Source organism: Marmota monax, unplaced genomic scaffold, assembly GCF_021218885.2.
Source record: "Marmota monax isolate L192 unplaced genomic scaffold, Marmota_monax_Labrador192_F-V1.1 WCK01_AAM20220418_F8-fsc00238, whole genome shotgun sequence".
NCBI classification, from domain to species: Eukaryota; Metazoa; Chordata; class Mammalia; order Rodentia; family Sciuridae; genus Marmota; species Marmota monax.
In genome coordinates, this window is record NW_026693175.1 from 689,925 (window position 1) to 709,638 (window position 19,714).

General features: G+C 55.3%; 1 protein-coding gene across 4 annotated transcripts; it reads right to left on the bottom strand.

The window, feature by feature from the left end:
* Positions 1–556: 556 nt before the first annotated feature.
* On the bottom strand, positions 557–16,553 carry Capg (capping actin protein, gelsolin like). 4 transcript variants are annotated; one of them, XM_058583022.1, is made up of 11 exons: positions 10,370–10,443; positions 5,940–5,975; positions 5,661–5,833; positions 5,418–5,572; positions 5,144–5,311; positions 3,811–3,960; positions 3,444–3,536; positions 2,956–3,088; positions 1,370–1,437; positions 1,057–1,145; positions 557–718 (listed from the first exon to the last, which is right to left on the bottom strand). In XM_058583022.1, the coding sequence occupies exons 2-10, from the start codon at positions 5,960–5,962 to the stop codon at positions 1,101–1,103; spliced, it is 1,008 nt and encodes a 335-aa protein (XP_058439005.1). In that variant the 5' UTR covers positions 5,963–5,975; positions 10,370–10,443; the 3' UTR covers positions 557–718; positions 1,057–1,100. The 4 variants fall into 4 exon arrangements, with proteins under 4 accessions (XP_058439005.1, XP_046311900.1, XP_046311898.1 ...); XM_046455944.2 differs by lacking the exons at positions 1,370–1,437; positions 10,370–10,443 and adding an exon at positions 16,487–16,553; XM_046455942.2 differs by lacking the exon at positions 1,370–1,437 and having other exon boundaries at positions 10,365–10,452.
* Positions 16,554–19,714: the final 3,161 nt, after the last annotated feature.

Here is a 19,714-nt window from a genome sequence, read left to right on the forward strand (position 1 = left end):
TCCATGGGGACTTGCAGTACTCCGTAAATCTAAAACCATTGCCAGAGCCACTGTGTGCGTGCTGGCCTCTCGCCTTTCAAAGCTGTGCCTGGCACCAGCTCTTTCATCCTGTCAGGTCAAGGATGGGAGGATGTGGGGATCTGCAAAAGGCAGCTGGTTTTTTAGTGCTGTGTGGCACAAAATCAGCAAGAAGAATTGATCAGCTTTGGAGCTGGGAGCACCACTGCCTCAGGACGCAGCCCTGCCTGGCCTCAGGGCTGCAGGCTTGTCCAGGCCACACCTGCTGTAGCACCCCTCTGCCCCTTGGCGCTCCTCCCTTTGCTGTCTCTCCCCCACACCACACACAGGAGAAGGAAGCGGGGTGAAGACAAGAGGGGCACCTTGCCCAGGAGCAAGAGAGGCAGACGCCCAGACCAGAATGATGCTTATCTCTCAGCCCCACCGTGGGCCATCAGCCAGCAGGACCCAAGCCACCTCTAGTCCCCCTTGCCTCCATGGCCCTAGGGACTGTGAAGCGTCTGGAGGGACAATGAAAACCCACCCAGGCAGGCAGTGGGAGAGTGGGGAAGGCACTGGTTTCCTTTATTGAAGTCAGCGGGGCTTCTCAACACTGAGCACACAAAGGCAGGCAGGGGCAGGGGGACGCCCACCCTCACTTCCAGTCCTTAAAGAATTGCTTGAAGATGGGACTCTCGCGGCCCTGGGGCAGAATCTCCACCTGCAGGACAGTGGGGAGAAGGCTGGCTTGGAAGCTGCCACCTCTGTCACTAACAGGGTGTGGGACAGAAGGCCCAAGCACATGCAGGCCAGGCCAGGCCAGGCAGCTCCTTCAGATACGCAGAGAGAGGAGACGGGTTACAGGGACCGGGCTGAGAAAGCCCTGCTTCAAGGACCAGTGCAGTTTGGCAGAGGCCACCTGTTATCCATGAGCCCTATCAGAACAATAGGCTACCAGGGGCAGTCACAGCCAAGGACAGTGGTCCCAGGGAGCACAGGCCAGCCACACTGGACAAGGAGGCCCAGGAGTGGGGCCTGGGGCCCAAGGTGCCTCCTCACCTGAGTGTTTGCAGCATACTGCATGCGGGAGATGAAGCCTTCCGCTACGTGCAGGGCCGCCTGCCGCTCCTTCTCGTTAGCCTTTCGCCCTGCAGCACAGGAAGAGTGAAGAACAGAGATCCTTTAGAGTTTCCATCCCATTTTTCTTGAGGAAATTTAACAGGGGTCCACAGAATAGTTATCAAATTTTTGTTAATGAGAATGCCAAATAGCTCTTTGGAAGTATGAAATCTGCCTCATAATACTTTTTCTAAACTGGCATCTCAAAGGTAAATGAAAACTACTTCTGCCAGGTCTGACCATCAAAACTCACTCTGGAGCACTTGACCACATGGATTCCATCTCCAGCAGCACAAACTATCTTCTGCTCTGACCAGGGCCCTTCATCAGGAAGAATGGGTTTTCTCTCTCCATCAAACTGTAGGGGCAGGACCCTCACCTATTGTGCCTGTCAATTGTATGGTTAGCAAGCCTTTTCTTTTCTTTGTACTGAGGACTGAACCTGGGGCACTTTATCACTGAACCATATCCCCAGCCGTTATTTATTTGTGGTGGTGCTGGGGATTGATCCAGGACCTTGTGCATGCGAGGGAAGCACTCTACCAACTGAACCATATCCCCAGCCCTTATTTTGTATTTTGAGACAGGGCTTCACCAAGTTGCCCAGGCTGGCCTTGAACTTGCGATTCTCCTGTCTCAGCCTTCCAAATTGCTTTAATACAGGCGTGGCCACCGTGCCCAACTCAAGCCTTCTTGACAAACTGAGAACAAAAGGGACAATTTATTATGGAGAACAGACTCCTATAATGCCAGCGAGTCTCCACTGGCATAATGGTTATGCTACTGGAGTGCTCATCAAAATAAACCACGCAGAATCCACCCATTTCTGCAGACAGTCCTTAAACCCAACCTGTGCTCCAGTTCAAGGCATTTTTCCCAAAGAAATAGTGCTGGGAACAGTGGCTGGCTCTGCAGCCAGGCTGTGGGGACCCCGTGAACTACAGCATATCTGAACGACATGCTTCAACTCCCTGTGAACACACCAGCCGCACCCGACCCACAGGCACCCATCTTCCTGGTTCTCAAACTCCCCGTTTCTCCTCTGGATTCTCTTTCTGTAATAATTCTTTGCTTGAGGTTCCTATGCTTGGCATCAGTGCTGCGGGGCACGTCCCCTCCAGGGAGGGCAAAAGCAGCCCCAGCAGGAGCCTCTCTCGTCCCCTCCCCAAACCTTAGAGATCAACCATGCTGCCAGCACCTCCAGGCCCCTATCCCAGGTCTCTGCTGGATTTGGGAGGCCGCAGTATGAGCCCCTGGGAGCCGCCATCTCTGGACGCCTCACTTCTCTTCCTGACCAGGCTGGGGGCTGGCAAGTTCCACATCTTGTTAACCCTGTAGCTATCTCATCAAGACCATCAGATAAACACAGTTCCTGCCTTTGAGATGCTTGTCAGCTGGTCAGGGAGGTGAAACAGGCTCCAGAAAGCAAAGCCAGGGTCCAGGGCCTGAGGGCCAGAGCCGGCAGGACAGGACGGCTGAGCACAGCAGTCTCCCTCCAGCCAATACCATCTCTTGGGAAACAAGTTCTGCGAGTTCACCACCCATTGCATAAGGTGATGTGTAATTTATCTAGAATTTACCTGTCACACCTTGAGGCAGAGTCCAAGATTGGGGTCTCCAAGCCCTGAAGGCCAAGGAAGGGGCTAAAAGAGTGGTTCCCAGGAGTGGTAGCTGCCCCCAGGCCTAGCGAGCCTGAATCTCTGGGGCAGGACCCAGCAACACGTCTGAGCAGGCCCTCAGCGACTGCAGGGGGCTGAAGCTTCAGAGCAGTGGCCATGGGTGCCTGCCTGGGCCAGGGCAGCTACAGGGCCCAGGCGGCTGTGGAGGAGCCCCGCATACCCTTCCAGATGTAGATCTTGCCACAGAGCCCGTTGTCCAGCACGAAGCAGTCGTCGGGCACCAGCAGCTCAGGGGCAAAGGGGCTGGAGTCGGCCACCTTGGTCAGGTCCATCTGTCCAGTGGCATCAGAGACCTGAGGGAGGAAGGGCACGCTGAGTCTGACTTCCCCGAGCACCAGCCCTCGTCTCAGCCCAGAGAGGGCCAGGGCCCTCTCTGCTGCTCCCCAGAGCCTTGCCCTGGCCAAGGCAGCCCCCACCCCTGCCCTCCACCTCGGTACTGCTGGGCACTGCCCGGTGACCCATCAGAGGAGTTCAACAGAGGACGCTTGGAACTAGCTTCTGAACTTCACCAGGAAGGGCCCCGAAGTGAAATAACAGTTATGTCCTTGGGGATTGCCACCCCCCACTTCCCATCCTCCTGCCCTCTGAGCCGCTCCTCTCTCTTCAGCCCTGGCCCTGCGGCTGCTGCACAAGGCCTGGAGTGCCCACCTTGTAGAGAGCCGCGGCCTGGGCATTCGTCTGGTCAGCTGTGAGGTCTTCTTCAGGGTTCCCCTCCTTCAGAGTAGGCTTGGGGCCCAGAACCTGCAGAGCCAGAGCAGGCCAGGTATACTGGAATTCCTGCCCCCAAACTTTAAAGCCGTCATGCTCAGGGCCACCCCTCTTGTCTGGCTCACCATGTCCTGCACCAAGGCACTAGGGAGAGTGAGCACAACCCACCCACCAGCCAGGCTGCCTGCTCCTCCGTCACAGAGATGCCTGTACCCTGGCCCAGCCACCCTCGCATCCCAGCTCATCACTGACTCTCTTGACCACTTCTAAGCAGGGCGCCCAGCTGCCCACGCCAGTGTCCTCCAACCTGGATCATCTCAGCAGGCTCCTCCCCATCGGTGACGATCTCCACTTGGGCCTTGCCCTGCCGCTCGCTGTCCCGGATGGCCAGGGCCAGGTCCCGGGCCTTGTTGCGCTCCAGGATGTTGGACCTCCCACCACACCAGGCAAAGATGCTCTGCAGGGAAGGGAGCAGCCCGGTCACAGCCAGCGGCCGAGTCCTGCCCCAGCCCAGAAGGGTCCTGCCTCCCCTGTTCTTCTTGGAGGACTGACCCTGGAGGTGTGACAGAAGGCAGGGACAGACCCCAGAGGCCTTAGAGGAAGGCTGTGCGTATTCCTGCCCATGTCACCTCTTTACCTCATTAGAGCCAGCCTCTCGCTCTAGGAAGTGAGCCTGACGGATTTGCTCCCTGCCCTGTGCCCTCGCCAAAGCTGAGCTGGCACATAGTTAGGCACAATACAGATGTGTGCTGAACTGGCGGGGTGGGGGGAGGCTGCGGGGAAGTGGGGATGCCACCCTAGAGCTGTTTCCCCTCCCCCGTCTCCTCTCCTGAACTGCCACTTGGTACAAGGCCTGTCCTTGTGCCCCTGCCTCTTCTCACCACCACCGCCCTTCCTGAGAACAGCAAGGTTGACCCTCCTGCCTAATCTTCAGCCATCCTCCAGCCCCAAAGCAGTGTCCTCAAGGCCTTCCTTAGCCACCTGCACTCCAGGACCATGCCCCTTCCCCTCCCCAGCCCTGCTCACCTGCTCCCTCCCCTGAAGGTCCATCTTTGGCTCCTCCCTGGGATGGCAGGTTGGTGGTCCCTCCCTGCCTGAGAGCCCAGCCCCTGGCCTATGCCCCACTCACTGCTGCATGGGCTAGGATGGAGACAGGCCATCTTGGCTGCCTCCCCAGGCCTCCATGCTGGCCCAGAGGAGCATCCTGGACTCAATGCATGAGAGGCCGGCAGGCAAGTAGCCCAGGCCACCAGGGCTCCTGAGAGGGAGGGAGTGGACTCAGAGCCTGGGAACACCGCCAGAGGCCGGCTCTGCCCACAGTGGCCCTCTAATGTGGGTGCAACCAGATTCGACCAAGGATCAGAAATACTCGGACACATTGTGTCTGTGCTCCCTGCCGTTACTCCCTACCTCTCCAGCACTCACCCAGGAGGTGTTGTGGTCACCTGGAGGGGACCAAGTACACAGTGAAGTGCCTGAGTCCACATAGAGGCCATCTTACACAGGTCAGAGCCACGGGGCTCTGGTGGCCGTGGCCCTGGAGACAACCCCAAGGGCTGGGCTTGGGATGGCACTCCCTGGTGGAGGGTCCACTGGGAGTGGGGTATGGCCTCATTCCTTGCCCAGCCTCGGCCACCCACCTGGCCCAGGTCCAGGATGAAGCAGTCCCCGGTGTTGAAGCTGTCCCAGCTCAGCGCCCGCTCCGTGGCCCGGATGTTCTTCTTCCCCTTCACCTGGTACAGCTTCCTGATGGCTGCCGGGGCCGTCCCAGGGGAGGTCTTGTGGAATGCTGACTCCACACCACCTTCCTGCAGCCCAGAAGGGACCCCTTCATGTGCCTGAGCTACCAGGGCTCTGCACCCCACCCGCAGGAGACAGGCAGGAAGCGGGGACACGGGCTGGAGCTGCCCTGACCTGGTACTTGAGGCCCCGCGGGAAGTAGCTCATGAAGAGGTCAGACTCGTTGCCCTGCACCTCCCGGTGCTGCACGGGCCGCTCCCCCAGCAGGGTGTTGAGGTGGACGGCCAGCACAGCGCAGGCCCCCTGCTCGTCCCGGGAAGACTGCTGGCCTGGGGCAGGAGGGAGGTGGAAGGGCAAGGTCCCCGAGGCCCATGCCAGCCCTCACCCTGAGCGAGACCCCACCACCCTGCCCCATACCTATCCACAGGTGGAGATGAGAGAGCTCTTCCGGGCCGTTGTACAGCACCAGGTAGGAGTCCCCCGAGAAAAAGACGCCCTGGGTCTCGCGCGCCACAGGCACCGGCTTCAGCTTCTCCACCCGCCACACGTGCAGGCCAGGATCCCGCACGGAGGCCGGGAATGGAGAGCCACTGCGGGGAGGGAGAAGGTTGGTGCCCAGGACTGGAGGAGTGGATGATGGCTCAGGGAGTGGGCAGCCCTGGAAGTGCTGGGAGGGGAGGGTGAGTGGCTGCCTACCTCTTGGGGATGGGCGTGAACATGCTGTCTCCGGACCTGCAAGACAGAGTATCCTTGTCACAGGGACTCAAGGGCCCTCACATATGGGTCTGGAAGGCCCTGCCAGGTGGCCAGGTATATTCAACTACTTCACTTACAGGAGCCCAAGAGGGGATTGCCCCTGGTTCCATTACACAGGCAAAGAAAAGCAGGTGGAGAGTCAAAGTCCAAGGTCACACATGGTCACTCAGCTGTGCATGGCTTGTGGAGACCAGATCTCTGCACCTGGCCAGGTGTCCCAACTGTCTGACCTCTCAGCCACACCTGCCTTCCACTCATACCCCGATAACCAAGATTGGGAGGCAGCTCTCTAAGCAGAAACTGCCATTAGAAAAGCCAAAAGCCAATGGCTTCAGCTTCCACCATAAAAAGAAAAGGACAGATGGGCGCAGCGGTGCATGCCTATGATCCCAGCAGCCCGGGAGGCTGAGGCAGGAGGATTGCAAGTTCAAAGCCAGCCTCAGCAACATCGAGGCACTCAGCAACTCAGTGAGCCCCTGTCTCTAAATAAAATACAAAATAGGGCTGGGATGTGGCTCAGTGGTCAAGTGCCCCTGAGTTCAATCCTTGGTATCAAAAAAAAAAAAAGCCCAAAATGAAAAGGACAAGCAAATGAAACCCAAAACAATCAGAAGGAATTAAATAATAAAAATAAAAGCAGCCGGGTGCAGTGGCACACGCCTGTAATCCCAGCAACTCTGGAGGCTGAAGCAGGAGGCTCACAAGTTCAAGACCAGCCTCAGCAATTTAGCAAGACCCTGTCTCAAGACCCTGGGGATGTAGCCCTGGTAGACAGAGCATCAGAGGGTTCAATCACTAGTACTGCATTAAAAAAAAACTATACCTCCCCTTGCTTAATCTATTCATTTTATAAACTAATCAAAGTTCACAGGTAATTTTCCCAAGAGGGGGTAGGTTTGCAATAACTCTAAGATGCTCAGGTTTCCCATAAAGGTGGGAGAGACGGGTCTGGGAAGACTGAGCTTGAGAAGTGAGAGGGCTGGACAGGTGCATGGGACCTCAGATCAGCATTGTCCTTCCTTGTCCTTCTCCTTGTCTCTCCTACTTCTTATTTCTTCTAACCTGCCTCGAAGTCACTGTAGGTTCTGTAGATATTCAAATGACAACTGAAGGATTTCAGAAGTTTTATGTCAGTGCATTCACTGTCTCACGTGAACAATGAACAAGCATCCTGGAAGGTACAGAGTGAGAACTCAAGGAGAAACAGACGGCCCGAGCTGGGGCTGAAAGGCACCTACCAAACACAGCAAAGTGAAGCCTTACTAAATGTCCTTAGAGGCTGCCTAACTACTCCCTGCCCTCAGCGGCTCCCCAGCCTGGTCCCTGGCATCACTGTGTGCCCAGCTCCCTTCAGTGCTGGCATGAAGCACCCATCTCTATTGCATGGGTCAGGAGGGACGACCCATGGCACAGATTGTGGGGAGAATACAAAAAGCAGGCATTTTAAAAACTCATCATCATCTTTAAGGTCCAGAAAATGGGTGGCGACAGCTGGTTTCTTCCCACATTGCGGCACTCCACACAACACACACCATGTGCCCACCCAGCTCAGCTTTGCAAGGGGCCTCCCTCTAGCCAGAGTCAGGGCGAAGGGAACCAGCTGAGAAGCCAAGGGGCATCACTGGGAGGATCCTGGAGCCACTGAATGGAGGCCAGGCGAGCAGGGGCGTTCTGAGCAGGCACCAGGGCGGGTGAGAGCAGGGTGATGGGTGTGCAGTGCCTGAAAACCACGCCTTTCCTTTTCCACCAGCAGCTACAGAATAGCAGAGGCGTTCTTTGGCATCCCAGGAGGAGAGGAAGGGAGGGGAGTTGCTTCTGGGTCTCACAAAGGGTCACATGCTATGCCCACAGGCCCTGGCTGAGTCACCAGCAGGGAGAGCTCAAGGAAGGAGTGCGGTCAGAAGCTGTGGGCTTCCCTAGTCTGGATTCTGTGCTACGAGAACTCAAAGCTCAAACAAGCAGGCTACCTGTCCAGGCCGTGAGCCCCCACAGCAGGGCGAGTGGCCTTGGGGTCCTATAGAAGGTAGGTGCGGGGCTGGTGCTGCACTCAGTGATAAAGCATTGCCTGGCATGCGTGAGGCCTTGGGTTTAATGCCTGGCACTGCAAAAAAGGAAAAATACTAAAACAAAAATTTTTTTAAATAAAGTACGTGCTGACAACGCTTTGGGGAACCTCCCCTGTGTCTCCCTGTGAACCCCAGGGTTAGCAAAGGACCCGACCAGCAAGCTTCACCAGAAGCCATCCTCCACATCCAGCCACATTCAGCGTCATCAGGGCTACATCCTCTGCCTCCCCCCAGGGGCCTCGGGTCAGGGTCAGCCTGGCTGGTCTTCAACAAGTCTCTGAGGGTCGGTTAGACAGAACCCTGCCCTGCTGTTCCCCTGGAATCATCTGCCATCCCTGGCCCTTGCCCTGCTCCTTAGCTTCCGCCCACGCTGCATTCAGAATGAGCCCGGTCTCTCCCACCTGCTGCACGACCCTGTCACTGTGGTCCTGTACCCTGGACAGGCCAATAAGGTGATCCCTGGGTGGCTTTAACTGGTCTCCGTGAGTAAGCGGTCCCCTACGGGCCGCAGGCCTGAGGCCTCGCTCCTTTGCTCTGCAGTGAGGTTGCGCATCCACATGCTGACCGCATGCTGAAGTCACCCCGTGCTGCTGTGGACTCTGTCTGGAGCAGAGTCACCCTTGACATACCAGGATTTTTGTAAACTCCCAATACCTGGCCCCAGACTTGGCCAGCTACAAGCAGGCTCCCTGGGTAGAGCCTGGGCTGCCCCGTCAGATCCCTGTCCCCCACCTCGCCCCAGGCTCTCTCAGGAGGGACCAACCCAACCTCTGGTCCTTCCCTCTTTTCCCCTCCTGCCAGTCGCTGGCACCCACAGCTCCTCGGCCTCCTCCATGTGTGCCTCCAGCCTCACACCCATCAGAGCCCAGCATCCCAGGCCCACATTAAGGGTTCCAGATCCTCCACCTCAGCCTCCCCAGGAGTTCCCCCAGGCCTCCCACCTGGGAGGAAAGCTCCAGGCCCCACTGCAGGTGGCCCTGCAGCAAGACCTGACTACTCCACGTCTCCGCCTAAGCAAAGGGCACTCTCATGCCTCTCTCTGCGTGTCCCCCAAGCAGCCTGTGGCTGTCCACTGTGTTCCACTCCTTCAAGGCCTGTGCTAGGGCTCAGCACAGGCAGGAAGGGGAGCACAAACCCAAGGAACAGCCCAGGCTTCTGCGTCCAGCTGCAGGGCGTAGTGAGGTAGAGGGCCACCATGCCCAAGGAAACCTCAAACCTCCCCTGGGCGGGATGTCATTGAATCACAGACCCAGCGTGAGAAGGAGCCCTAATGCTCATCTAGTTCAGTCCAGCCCCACATCTGCCTCCTGACACATACCCAGACATGCACAGCACAGAGCTCCCCTGCAGCATCCTCTACCAGCCCCTCTTGGATGCCATTGGAGATGGGGAACGCATCTCTAGGGAAAACAGCCTCTTCTATGTCTCCCCCCAGGTACTGAGGGTTGAACTCAGGGCCACTCCCATGCTAAGCCAGCACTCTACCACTAAGCTGAACCCCCGGCCCTTTTTATTTTGAGACAGAGTCTCACTAATTGCCCAGGCCTTGAACTTGCTATCCTCCTGCCTCAGCCTCCTGAGCCACTGGGGTTGCAGGCGTGTGCCACCGAGCCCAGCTAATGCACACCTTTGAGGAAATGCTTGACAGCCGTCAGTGTCCCCATTCCTCCGGGTACCTGTGGGATATTTGCCCTCCTCAGGCCCTAATTCCATAGACTCCTGACTGGCCTCTTCCCCTCACAGCCCGGCTGCCCCTCGGTGTGCAATGCACTTGTCCTTCTGGATAAGGGCAGAGAGGAGGTCTGCTCCAGAACCACACCAGACCCCCAGCCTGGAGGGCTCCTCCCCAGGTTCTACCTCCTCCTCCGACCCCAGGCAGGCCCTCCGCAGGGAGTTGGCCAAAGTGCCTCCAGCAGAAGGCCGGGCCTGCCCGCCTGGCTGGAGCCCCTCCAGTGGTCAGACCCCCCACAGTCCTGCTCCAGGGCACTAGGTGCTGCCCAAGGGGACAGAATTCGCACTGGGGGGTCTCAGGCATCCCTAGGGAGTCTTCCACCACCTCTCACACTCAGGGTAAGCCTGGGCTCCTCCCTCTGCCTCTAGGGCACAGCCCACCAGGACGCTCCCATCCCCCAGGTCAGTTTGGAGAGGCAGTCAGGTAGGAACCAGAGTCTGGCATAAGCCTGCCAGGGCTACAGGCCAGGGCCACCATTCCTGGCTGTTTCCAGACCCTGCAAGTCACCCTTCCCTGTTCACCCAGAGGGTCCCAGCCAGTCCCACTCCCAAGGCCACTCCCTGTCACCTCGCCTTGTTCCTGCTCCTGCTGCTCCGCTTTGCTCTCTACTTCTCCCAGCCAGCCCCGCCCCAGCTCTCACTTCCCTCTCTCCTCCAGGCTGCCCCACCCACCTGCCCCGCCCTGGGAGGACGGGCAGGCCTGGACAGGGGAGAGCCAGCATGTGGTGCTGTTAGGCACCTCCTCAGGGCGTCCATAGGAAGACTAGAGGTGGCCTTGGGCCAGGAGGCCCTGGCCAGCATGTCTGAGTCTGGGGCCAGCAAGAAAAGCCTTGCTCCCCATTCACCAGTCCAGTGGCAGCCTGCACAGCCCTGCGTGGCCCGGTTAGTGTCATTTCCTGGGTGGGGTCACTGACTGTCCCAATTTGTTTTCCCCTTGCCCTGAATGCTCTTGATTTCTTTGGGTTTTTGTTGTTGTCATTGCTTGTTTTGGTACTGAGGATGGAACCCAGAGGCACTTAACCACTGAGCCAGATCCTTTTGATTTTCTGCAGCTCGCTAAACTGCTGAGGCTGGCTTTGAACTTGCAATCCTCCTACCTCAGCCTCCCAGGTTGCTGGGATTATTGACCTGTGCTGCCACTGCACCCAGCTAGATTGGTTTCAAGTTCAGTTCTGAGAGAGGTCTGAGCCCCAGAGTGCTCAAGATGACTGCTGGCTGGCTGCTCGCTCACCAGGCACTGGCTGCTCTTGGGAAGCAACAGAAACCAGTGCAACTCAGGCTGACAGAGTGCCAAGTCAGTCAGAGACGCACAGCTGGTCAGGTCCAGCTTGAGGCCACACAGGGAGCAGGGCCCCCCATTCCCTCTGAATTGGTGTGGAAAGAAAAGTGGGGCTCAGGTGAGGCTCCAGGATGAAGTGAGTACCAGTGACTCCACCTGCTGGCTTGGGGCTGTGCGTGTCCCTGAAAAGCACTGGTCAGCAGGGCTATGTGGAGTCAAGGCTCCACCTGGGAGCAGTGGTGGGCACATGGAGCAAACCCCAGAATGAACCTCTCCATTAGCTGACCTCTCACCAAACCAAGGTGTCCAACTGCCCCAGAGTGTTGGACGGATGCTTCTTTTCCTTTTTTAATTATTTTTGCAGTATTAGGTTTGGGACCCGCGGCCTTGCACATGCTGAGCAAGAGCTCTATTACTGAGCTACACCCCCACCCTTTGAAAATTTTATTTTGAGACAGGGTCTTGCTAAGCTGACCAGGCTGGCCTGGAACTTGGAAAGAGGGAGCCAGGTGCCGCAGAGGGCGGGCCCCTGAGCCCCAGCTGCTCAGTGGCTGAGGTGTGGGGACCACTTGAGCCTGGGTGTCCAGCCTGGGCACACAGTGAGACCTGTCACACATAGAGGAGGTAGGTCGCATGCCTGGGAGCTCAATGTGCCTGCCAGCCACCTCTGGTACAAGGCTGCAAAGGATCAGTTTTCCTTCCTTCAGTGCCCCTCACAAGACTGCACAAGTTTGTCCCAAATGGAGTGAAGGAAGCACCTCCTTGCCAAGGCCCCACATGGCACACTGCCCTTCTTCCCTGTGGATCACAGAGCAGGCACACCCCCGAGGCCCAGGGAGGTGAACAGCCACCACAACCTCCAACCCCAAGCCCCAGAGGGTGCTTCTCAGTGACCCCACCTCCAGCTGGCCGCTCAGGACCATACCTCAGGGCAAGTCTGGGGCTGGGGCAGCTCAGGACAACCACGCTGTACACAGCTCTGCAGGGGGTTGCAGTGTGCCTTCCCAGTCTGTCCCTAGGTCCTTGGCCTTTCAGGCTACCAATAGCTACTGTTTGAACTTGGTGAGTCAGATGGGATCTTGTTGAGCCTCTGCCTCTGCCAGCACTGCTCAGGCTTAACAAAGGAAGTTTGAGGGAGGTTCAGTCCACTCCTCTGGGGTGATGCTGGTTTCTGACCTGGGCTGGTCTTCGCAGCAACACCTGGAGGAGAGCCGCTGGCCAGGCTCTGCTCCAGCAGCCACGCTCTTGCAGCATGCAAGGCAGCAGAGGTCCTCACTCCCACCTCAGCTCCAGAATGTGACCTCCGGCTCCTTCAGGGCTCCACATGCAGTGCAGAGGCCTGTCCACTTCTTGAGCAGCCGCTTTGTGGAGCCACCCAGAATAGTTTCTCCACGGCCTGCTGGTGGGTGTGAAACCACGGCATCTGGCTCCTCCTCGGCATGAGTACCAAGCAGCCCCACTCCAGAAGTGCCAGCCCACCCTCTTCACCCACCTCTGCTACCTGCAGACACAGCTGAAACCCTCCACAGTGCCCCCAGCTGCTCTGGGCATCAAGGCCACTGGGCCATCTAGTCTGCGGGGGAGTCTTTCCAGCCACACCCCACCAGCAAGTGTGTGCTGGTGTACCCAGTACCCTATTGCCCTTGGCCTGGCTCTGCACAGCTGGGATGGAACATCCATGTAGGCCAGCTTCACAGTGAAGTGAACTGATGGCAAATAACTCATGATTCTGACAAATGCAACAGCCACCTGGCTCACGTCCCTGCCAAGTATGAAACACTTCCACCACCCAAAAGGTTCCCTCCCCACTGTTTTGCCATGTGCCACATGAATGGCACTCAGTAGGTGACAGACTCCCCAAAATCTCTACCGAATATCTTAACAGATTAGAGAGCAAAACTCCCACATCCCAGGACTGCGGCAGCTTTCAGCCTTTCAAGGCCCCAGGGACAGAAACCCCAGCCCTCTGCAATGGAGACTGGGAGGCTGCAGCCTGGCAGCCGGTGAGAGGCCCTTAGAAAAGCCTAAAGCCCCTTGTGGACAGGGGCTGTTGCCATTGGTATTAATAAACTATTTCTAAGACAAACATTTGGTTGAGAAAAAAACAGAAGAGCCTGGGTTTTGACTGCCCCCAAACGGCCAGCTTCCTACTACTGTATCCGGGTACACAGACTAAAAACTCCTGAAACTGCAAAGGAGTCTCCCTAGCAAGGTCTTGTGCTGCCATCCACTACCGACTGGGCCACCCGCTTCAGGTCTTAGATTCCGGTCCATAAGATGCTCCTGACTCCAGTCCAGAGGTGCAGCTCATGCCACCGTTCCTCACCCAGGGGCTGATTTGAACCTGCTGCAATTCGTCACAATCCCAGCCAGCCTCGGAATTGCCCACACTTCTCAGGGTGCTTCTAGCCTGTGAACTTGACCTGCAAACCCATTTTTCTAGATCATCTCTCATTCCCTGAGGAGAGGTGGACATAGTGTGTAAATAAGACCTAAGATTCAGAAATATCTGTTTATCGTGTGTGTGTGTCTAGTGCTGAGGGGGAACCCAAGGCTCACTCTGTCTTTCTTGGTACTAGGATTAAACCCAGGGACCCTAACCACTGAGCCATACCCCCAGCTCTTTCTTAATTTTTTATTTTGAGACAGGGTCTTGGTAAGTTGCTTAGGCTCTCGCTAAGGTGCTGAGACTGACTTTGAACTTGCAATCCTCCTGCCTCAGCCTCCCCAGTCCTTTGAATTACAGGTGTGCATCCCCTGTCTGGCTCTTTTTCTTTTCCATAAGCTTTTTGGAGCATTACAATTATACATAATAGTGGGACCATCTGTTACATATTCATACATGCACACAATATAACAATATTATTTGGTCAACATCATCCCCCAGGATTTTCCTGTCTTTCCCCTCTTCCCTCCCCTTGACTCTTTCCCTTTGATTTTTGTGAGACTTTTCTTCCCTTTTTCCTCTCTAGCTACCATATGTGGGGAAAAAACATCAGATTCTTGACCTTTTTCCTTTATTTGGTGCTGGCAAATGAACACAGGGGCCCTTTACCACTAAACCACATCCCAGCTCTTTTATTATTATTATTATTATTATTTTAGATGTACCTTTATTTTATTTATTTTTATGTGGTGCTGAGGATCGAACCCAGGGCCTCACACATGCAGGCAAGCACTTTGCCACTGAGTCCCAGCCCCCACCCCCAGCTTTTTGAGACAAGATCTTGCTAAGTTGCCCAGGTGGGCCTTGAACTTATGATTCTTCTGCCTCTGCCTCACAAATACCTGGGATTTCAGGTGGTTTTCCTTGTTTTCTCTTTTGAAGTGAGACTCCTTAAGGTCCAGAGCCAGATTCTGATACCGCCCCCCCACACACACCTTGGGGTTTAGTTTACTTAATTCACACACACACACACCTTCATTCTTTGATTCTCAAAGCAAAGTACGGGCCAGAGTTGCCCATATATTTTGTTGGTGAACACAGACTTCCTCCGTGTTCCCCTTGGTAGAGTTTAAGTCTCCATCGGCCACCCAGTGACCAGCCTAGGGCACAGCCAGTCCTCTGAGGGCCTGAGCTCTTTCTCTCTGCAGTGCAGGGCAGAACCCAGTGTTGTTGTGTGAACCTATAAATACAATCAGTAAGAGTGTAAGTTATAGGTTATAGAGTAGTAAAAAAATAGATTATTGATATGTAAGATTTTGATAAGTGAGATAAGACAATGATAAAGCAAGAACTGTCACAGACTGGCCTAAGACTCCATTTTGCTGCCTTCTGTTAAGAAAAACAAAAACTGTTACAAGAGCTGTTTCTGAGAAACTAAAACGAAAGCAGATTTCTTATAATATTGTTCTCTGAACTTTGTAACCCACAAAATGTACTCAATTCAGGATATGGTGGTCTTGGTGACCAACTTTGAACCAGAGTCTCGCCCCCACTAACCACCTGCTGGAGCTCAGCATATGGTGTCTAACACCTGCTCGGACCCAAGATGCCACTGCCTTGCGCTAATTGCTGTCTTAGCGTCTATGACTGGCTTGCTTGCATGACGCTAAGCAAAGTCCCCAAGCTGTGGTTTTTCGTCCTTAAATTCCCAAGACACAGGCCAGGAAAAGGCTGTTCTCCCACACAGCTTCAGTCTCTAGAGTGGGTGGCAGTCCCCCACCAGGTGAATAAAGCTCTCTTTGATTTGAATTCGGACTTTGAGCGTTTCTTGACGCGGCTCCCCATAACACCCAGGAGGCCTCCACACTACAGCCCGGGCCCCTTTTATTTTGTATTTTGAGACAGGGTCTCACTGAGTTGCGCAGGCTGGCCTCGACTACGCGATCCTCCTGCATCAGCCTCCTGTGTCTCCGGCAAGACAGGCGGGTGCCGCCACGCCCTGCTGCCCGGCCTGGGCCTCTATGCCAGGCAGGGCTGGGCCTCCCAGCCCACGTCCCCACTCGAGGGGGGACGTGGCAGGGACGCGCCCCTCTCGGTGCCACGGGGTGCCGTTCTGGAGGCAAGTACGTCGCGGGGCCGACAGTCGGGACAGGGAGGACCCCAGCCTGGCCGAGCGCCCACAGCCGGGTCATCCTGGCGGGCCGTGAACTGAAATCCTCGGAGAGGCGGCCGCAGCCCTCTGCCGCGCCAGGCCCACAGGGCCGGGACACAGTCACCAGCACCAGACTCTGACGCAGGCCTCGAAACGCCCGCACGCACGCACGGACGCAGGGACGCACACACGCACCCATAGGGCGCTCTGATCCAGTCCTGCGAGTTACGCACCCCAGCGGGGCGTGGCCTCGGACGCAGCACGCTCGCACGCACGCAATCACGCGCCGGCCGTCCTGGCTCCGCCCCCCCGGCTGTCCCTCCCAGCGGCCGTGGGGCCGGCCTTGGCGCGGTCAGGAGTGGTGGCCCGGATCGCGGGTGCTGCCAGCGGTGGAGGGGAGGGTCCGGCAAATTAGAGGGCGCGGCTTCCCGACCCTGCACGCTGCACGCTGCACGCTGCGCGACGGCGGGGCCGACCCCGCCCCGGGGGAGGTGAGCCCCTTTGCTTAGGGGGAGAGGAAGGAACGCCCCCCAGTCCTAGGGAAGGAGACCCCCGCCCCGGCCCTCCTAGGGCAGGAGTGCCCTGTTGCCCTGGAACGGCCCAGCCGGTGCGCCCACACGTCTGCCCAAGGCTGGTGCGGATGGGCGGGTCCCTGTGTCCCGGTGCGGGTCCCAGGCTGCTGGCCTTCCCGGGGCGCCGGCCTCACGTGGCAGAGCAGGTGAGGGTCGAGGGCCACCACTGCAGGTCGTAACCGGGCACTCCGGCTGAGCATCCTCTCCTAGTTCCCTGCTCAGGACTCAGGGTCTTTGCCACTACCTCGCCCCAACTTCCTGGGTGGCCCAAGGAGACTCGAGGGCCAAAGAAGGGACTTACCCAAACCCTTCCGTACAAATGTGCAAATCAGCCTGCTCGGTGGAGAGAGCTGTGCTGAGGCCCCACTCCCTGCACCCTCGGGAGGCCTCTTATCTGATTTCTGGCTCCCAGATGGGGCTCAGGTTACACCTGTATCAGGAGCAGTGACACCGCAGTGGCTAGGAACACAACCCATTTTCAGCTTTTACACTTCCTGATCTGGGCACATAACTGCTACCTGCCTGATGGTCAAAGCCCATGAAGGTAGAAGCTCATGAAGGTTAACCGTGGCCCTGAAATGCCAGCGAGCGGTCAGTCCTATGTAGTTATGGGGAGACCTGTTACTCCCTAGAAATACTCCATTTACTTTAGGAACAATCGCAAACTGCTCCAGACGGGTTCAAAGCAGATAGATTGTCCAGATTCTCTTGGTAGAAGGGAAAGCGTTCATACTGACTGGACAAGTGGTCAGTAAGCATGCCCATTTCTACTTGGAAGGTTCTAGAAGACATTTTTCTGAATCTTTCTGGTTTTTGTTTTTGTTTTTGTTTTTTTTTAACCAGAGTGCTGGGGATTGATTCCAGGGACGCTTTATCCCTGAGCTACACCCACAGCCTTTTGTATTTTGAGAAAGTATCTTGCTAAATTGCTGAGGCTGACCTGGCCTCGAATTTACAATCCTTTGGCCTTACAACCCTTCTGCCTCACCGTCCTCCAATCCCTGGGATTACAGGCATGTGCCACCATACCCAGCTGAAAAACCATCCTTTCATAAGTAGCCTTCTGCCCCTAGAAACCACAGATGGATACCTAGAAACTTGGGGGCAGCACTGACTCAGTCCCTTACTGAGTTTTCTCATACATAAGAAAACTCAAATGGAACCACCGTTTGACCCAGCTATCCCACTCCTTGATTTATACCAAAGGACTTAACATCAGCATACTATAGTGACACAGCTGCATCAATATTTTAGCAGCTCAGTTCACAATAGCTAAACTGTGGGATCAACCTAGCTGCCTTTCAACAGGTGAATGGATAAAGAAAATGTGGTACATATGCTGAATGGAGTATTACTCAGCCTTAAGGAAGAATGAAATTATGGTATTTGCAGGTAAATGGATGGAACTAGAGAATATCATGCTAAGTGAAATAAGCCAATCACCCCAAACCAAAAGTTGAATGCTAATCAATAAGGGGAGCAGGGGATAGGGAAGAATGAAAGAAGTTTAGTTGTGTCAAGAGGAGTGAGGGGAGGGGTGAGGCTGTGAGGATGGAAAGGACAGTAGAAAGAGACATTATTACCATATTTTCATGTCTGATTGCCCTATTGGAGTGCCTGCACCATGTACAGGCAGAGGAAGGAGAAGCTGTGCTCCATTTGTGTACAATGTGTCCAAATACATTCTGCTGTCATGTATAACTAATTAGAACACATTTTTTTTAAAAGTTCATGGGGAGGGGGGAGGGCTGGGGTTGTGGCTCAACAGTGGAGCGCTCACCTAGCACACAGAAGGCGCTAGGTTTGATCCTCTGCACCACAAATAAATAGATAAAATAAAGGTATTTTGTGTCAACTACAACTAAAAAATATTTATTTAAAAAGAATCCATTCTCTCACTATGAGAAAAAATATTTTCTGGCATAGAAAATGAATTAAGCAGAAATTTTATTTATTCTTCTCAACTTTTTTGTTGTGGTTTTTGTGGGGGGTTTTGTTGTTTGTTTTTTTGGTACCAGGGATTGAACTCAGGGGCACTAAACCACTGAGCTACACCCCTGTCCTATTTTGTATTTTATTCAGAGACAGGTTCTCACTGAGTTGCTTAGTGCCTCGCTTTTTCTGAGGCTGGCTTAAATTCCGGATCCTCCGGCCTTAGCCTCCCAAGCCGCTGGGATCATAGGCGTGGGCCACCTGGCAGGGCTATTATTTTCCTCAAGCATTGTTACAAATTTTTTCTAAAAATGTCCCAACTTAAATCAAATGCAGTTTTCAAGTAAAACACAGTGAGGTGAAGAAATTTTTTTTTTTTTTTATTTTAGTTTTTTTCGGCAGACACAACATCTTTGTATGTGGTGCTGAGGATCGAACCTGGGCGGCACGCATGCCAGGCGGGCGTGCTACCGCTTGAGCCACATCCCTAGCCCCTATGAAGAAATTTTTTAGATTGTGCCAGGCACATTGGTACACCCCTGTAATCCCAGGAGGCTGAGGCAGGAAGATCCAAGTTCAAAGCCAGCCTCAGCAACTTAATGAGCCCCTGTCTCAAAACAAAAAATAAAAAGGGCTGGGGATGAGACTTAGTAGTTGAGTGCTTCTGGGTCCAATCTCTGGTACAAAAAGAAAAAGACAAAAAAACCACCTCTCATTTAGAAAAGTCAACATCAGGCCTGAGGTGGCTGAGTGGTTGAGCACTGGTCCGGCATGCAGGAGGCCTTGGATTCACTCCCCGGCCCTGCAGATGCGCGTGCGTGCACACTTACAAGTGTCTAAAAGGCATTTGACCAGGGAAGGGTTTTCGTGTGATTTGGAGGTGCTCATTCCTCGGGTCTTCCTCCCACCTCAGCCTCCCCAGCAGCTGGACCGCAGGCATGCACCCCTGCGCCGGCTTCCTCCAGTCTTGAGTCAGCACAGGCCCTGGTCCCTGGCTGGCACTCAGCCTTCAGCACTGTGAAGCTCTGTGGCTACAGGGAGACCCTGATTGCAGGCGCTGAGGGTGCACAGCTGGCCTGCAGGACATGACAGGCCTGGAATCATATTGGAATGAGAGCTTCCTTATTCGGCTTAGCCCCAAATTCCTGAATCATAAGCTCCTGTGTGGCTTGCAATAGCTCAGAAGCCACTGACAGCCTGTTCCTGCTTCCTCCTGATCTGCCCAGCAGACTGCAGTTGACGTCACAGAGCGGTGCTATTAGGTCATCAGAGAACGTGGAGAAGGGCGAAGAGCAGCAAAACCTGGGTTCTTTCCCCTCAGGGGCTTTTCCCTACTTACTTTCTCTGATAATAAGGCCTGGTCCCATCGGTCATCCTCCGGGTCCTGGGACTGAGGGAACAGGCCACCATGCGTCTCCTTACCACCAGGGGTCGCCCTTTCCCATGGAACACCTGCTTAATTCTGTAGCGACGTGGGACAGGGTGAGGGGACTGTGGCTTTGGCCCTGTGTTCATAATTTAATGGGTTTTTTTTTTTTTTTTTGGCACTGGGGACTGAACTCAGAGGCACTCAGCCACTGAGCCACATCCCCAGCCC

Bases quoted from the DNA above. Each gene is read 5' to 3' on its own strand.
- Capg (XM_046455944.2), bottom strand. From the start codon at position 5,962: ATGTTCACGCCCATCCCCAAGAG. The intron at 3,961-5,143 runs GTGGGTGGCCGA...CCTTCCCTGCAG, and splicing joins TCATCCTGGACCTGGGCCAG to AGCATCTTTGCCTGGTGTGG. The intron at 3,089-3,443 runs GTGGGCACTCCA...TTCCTCCCTCAG, and splicing joins AGGCCGCGGCTCTCTACAAG to GTCTCTGATGCCACTGGACA.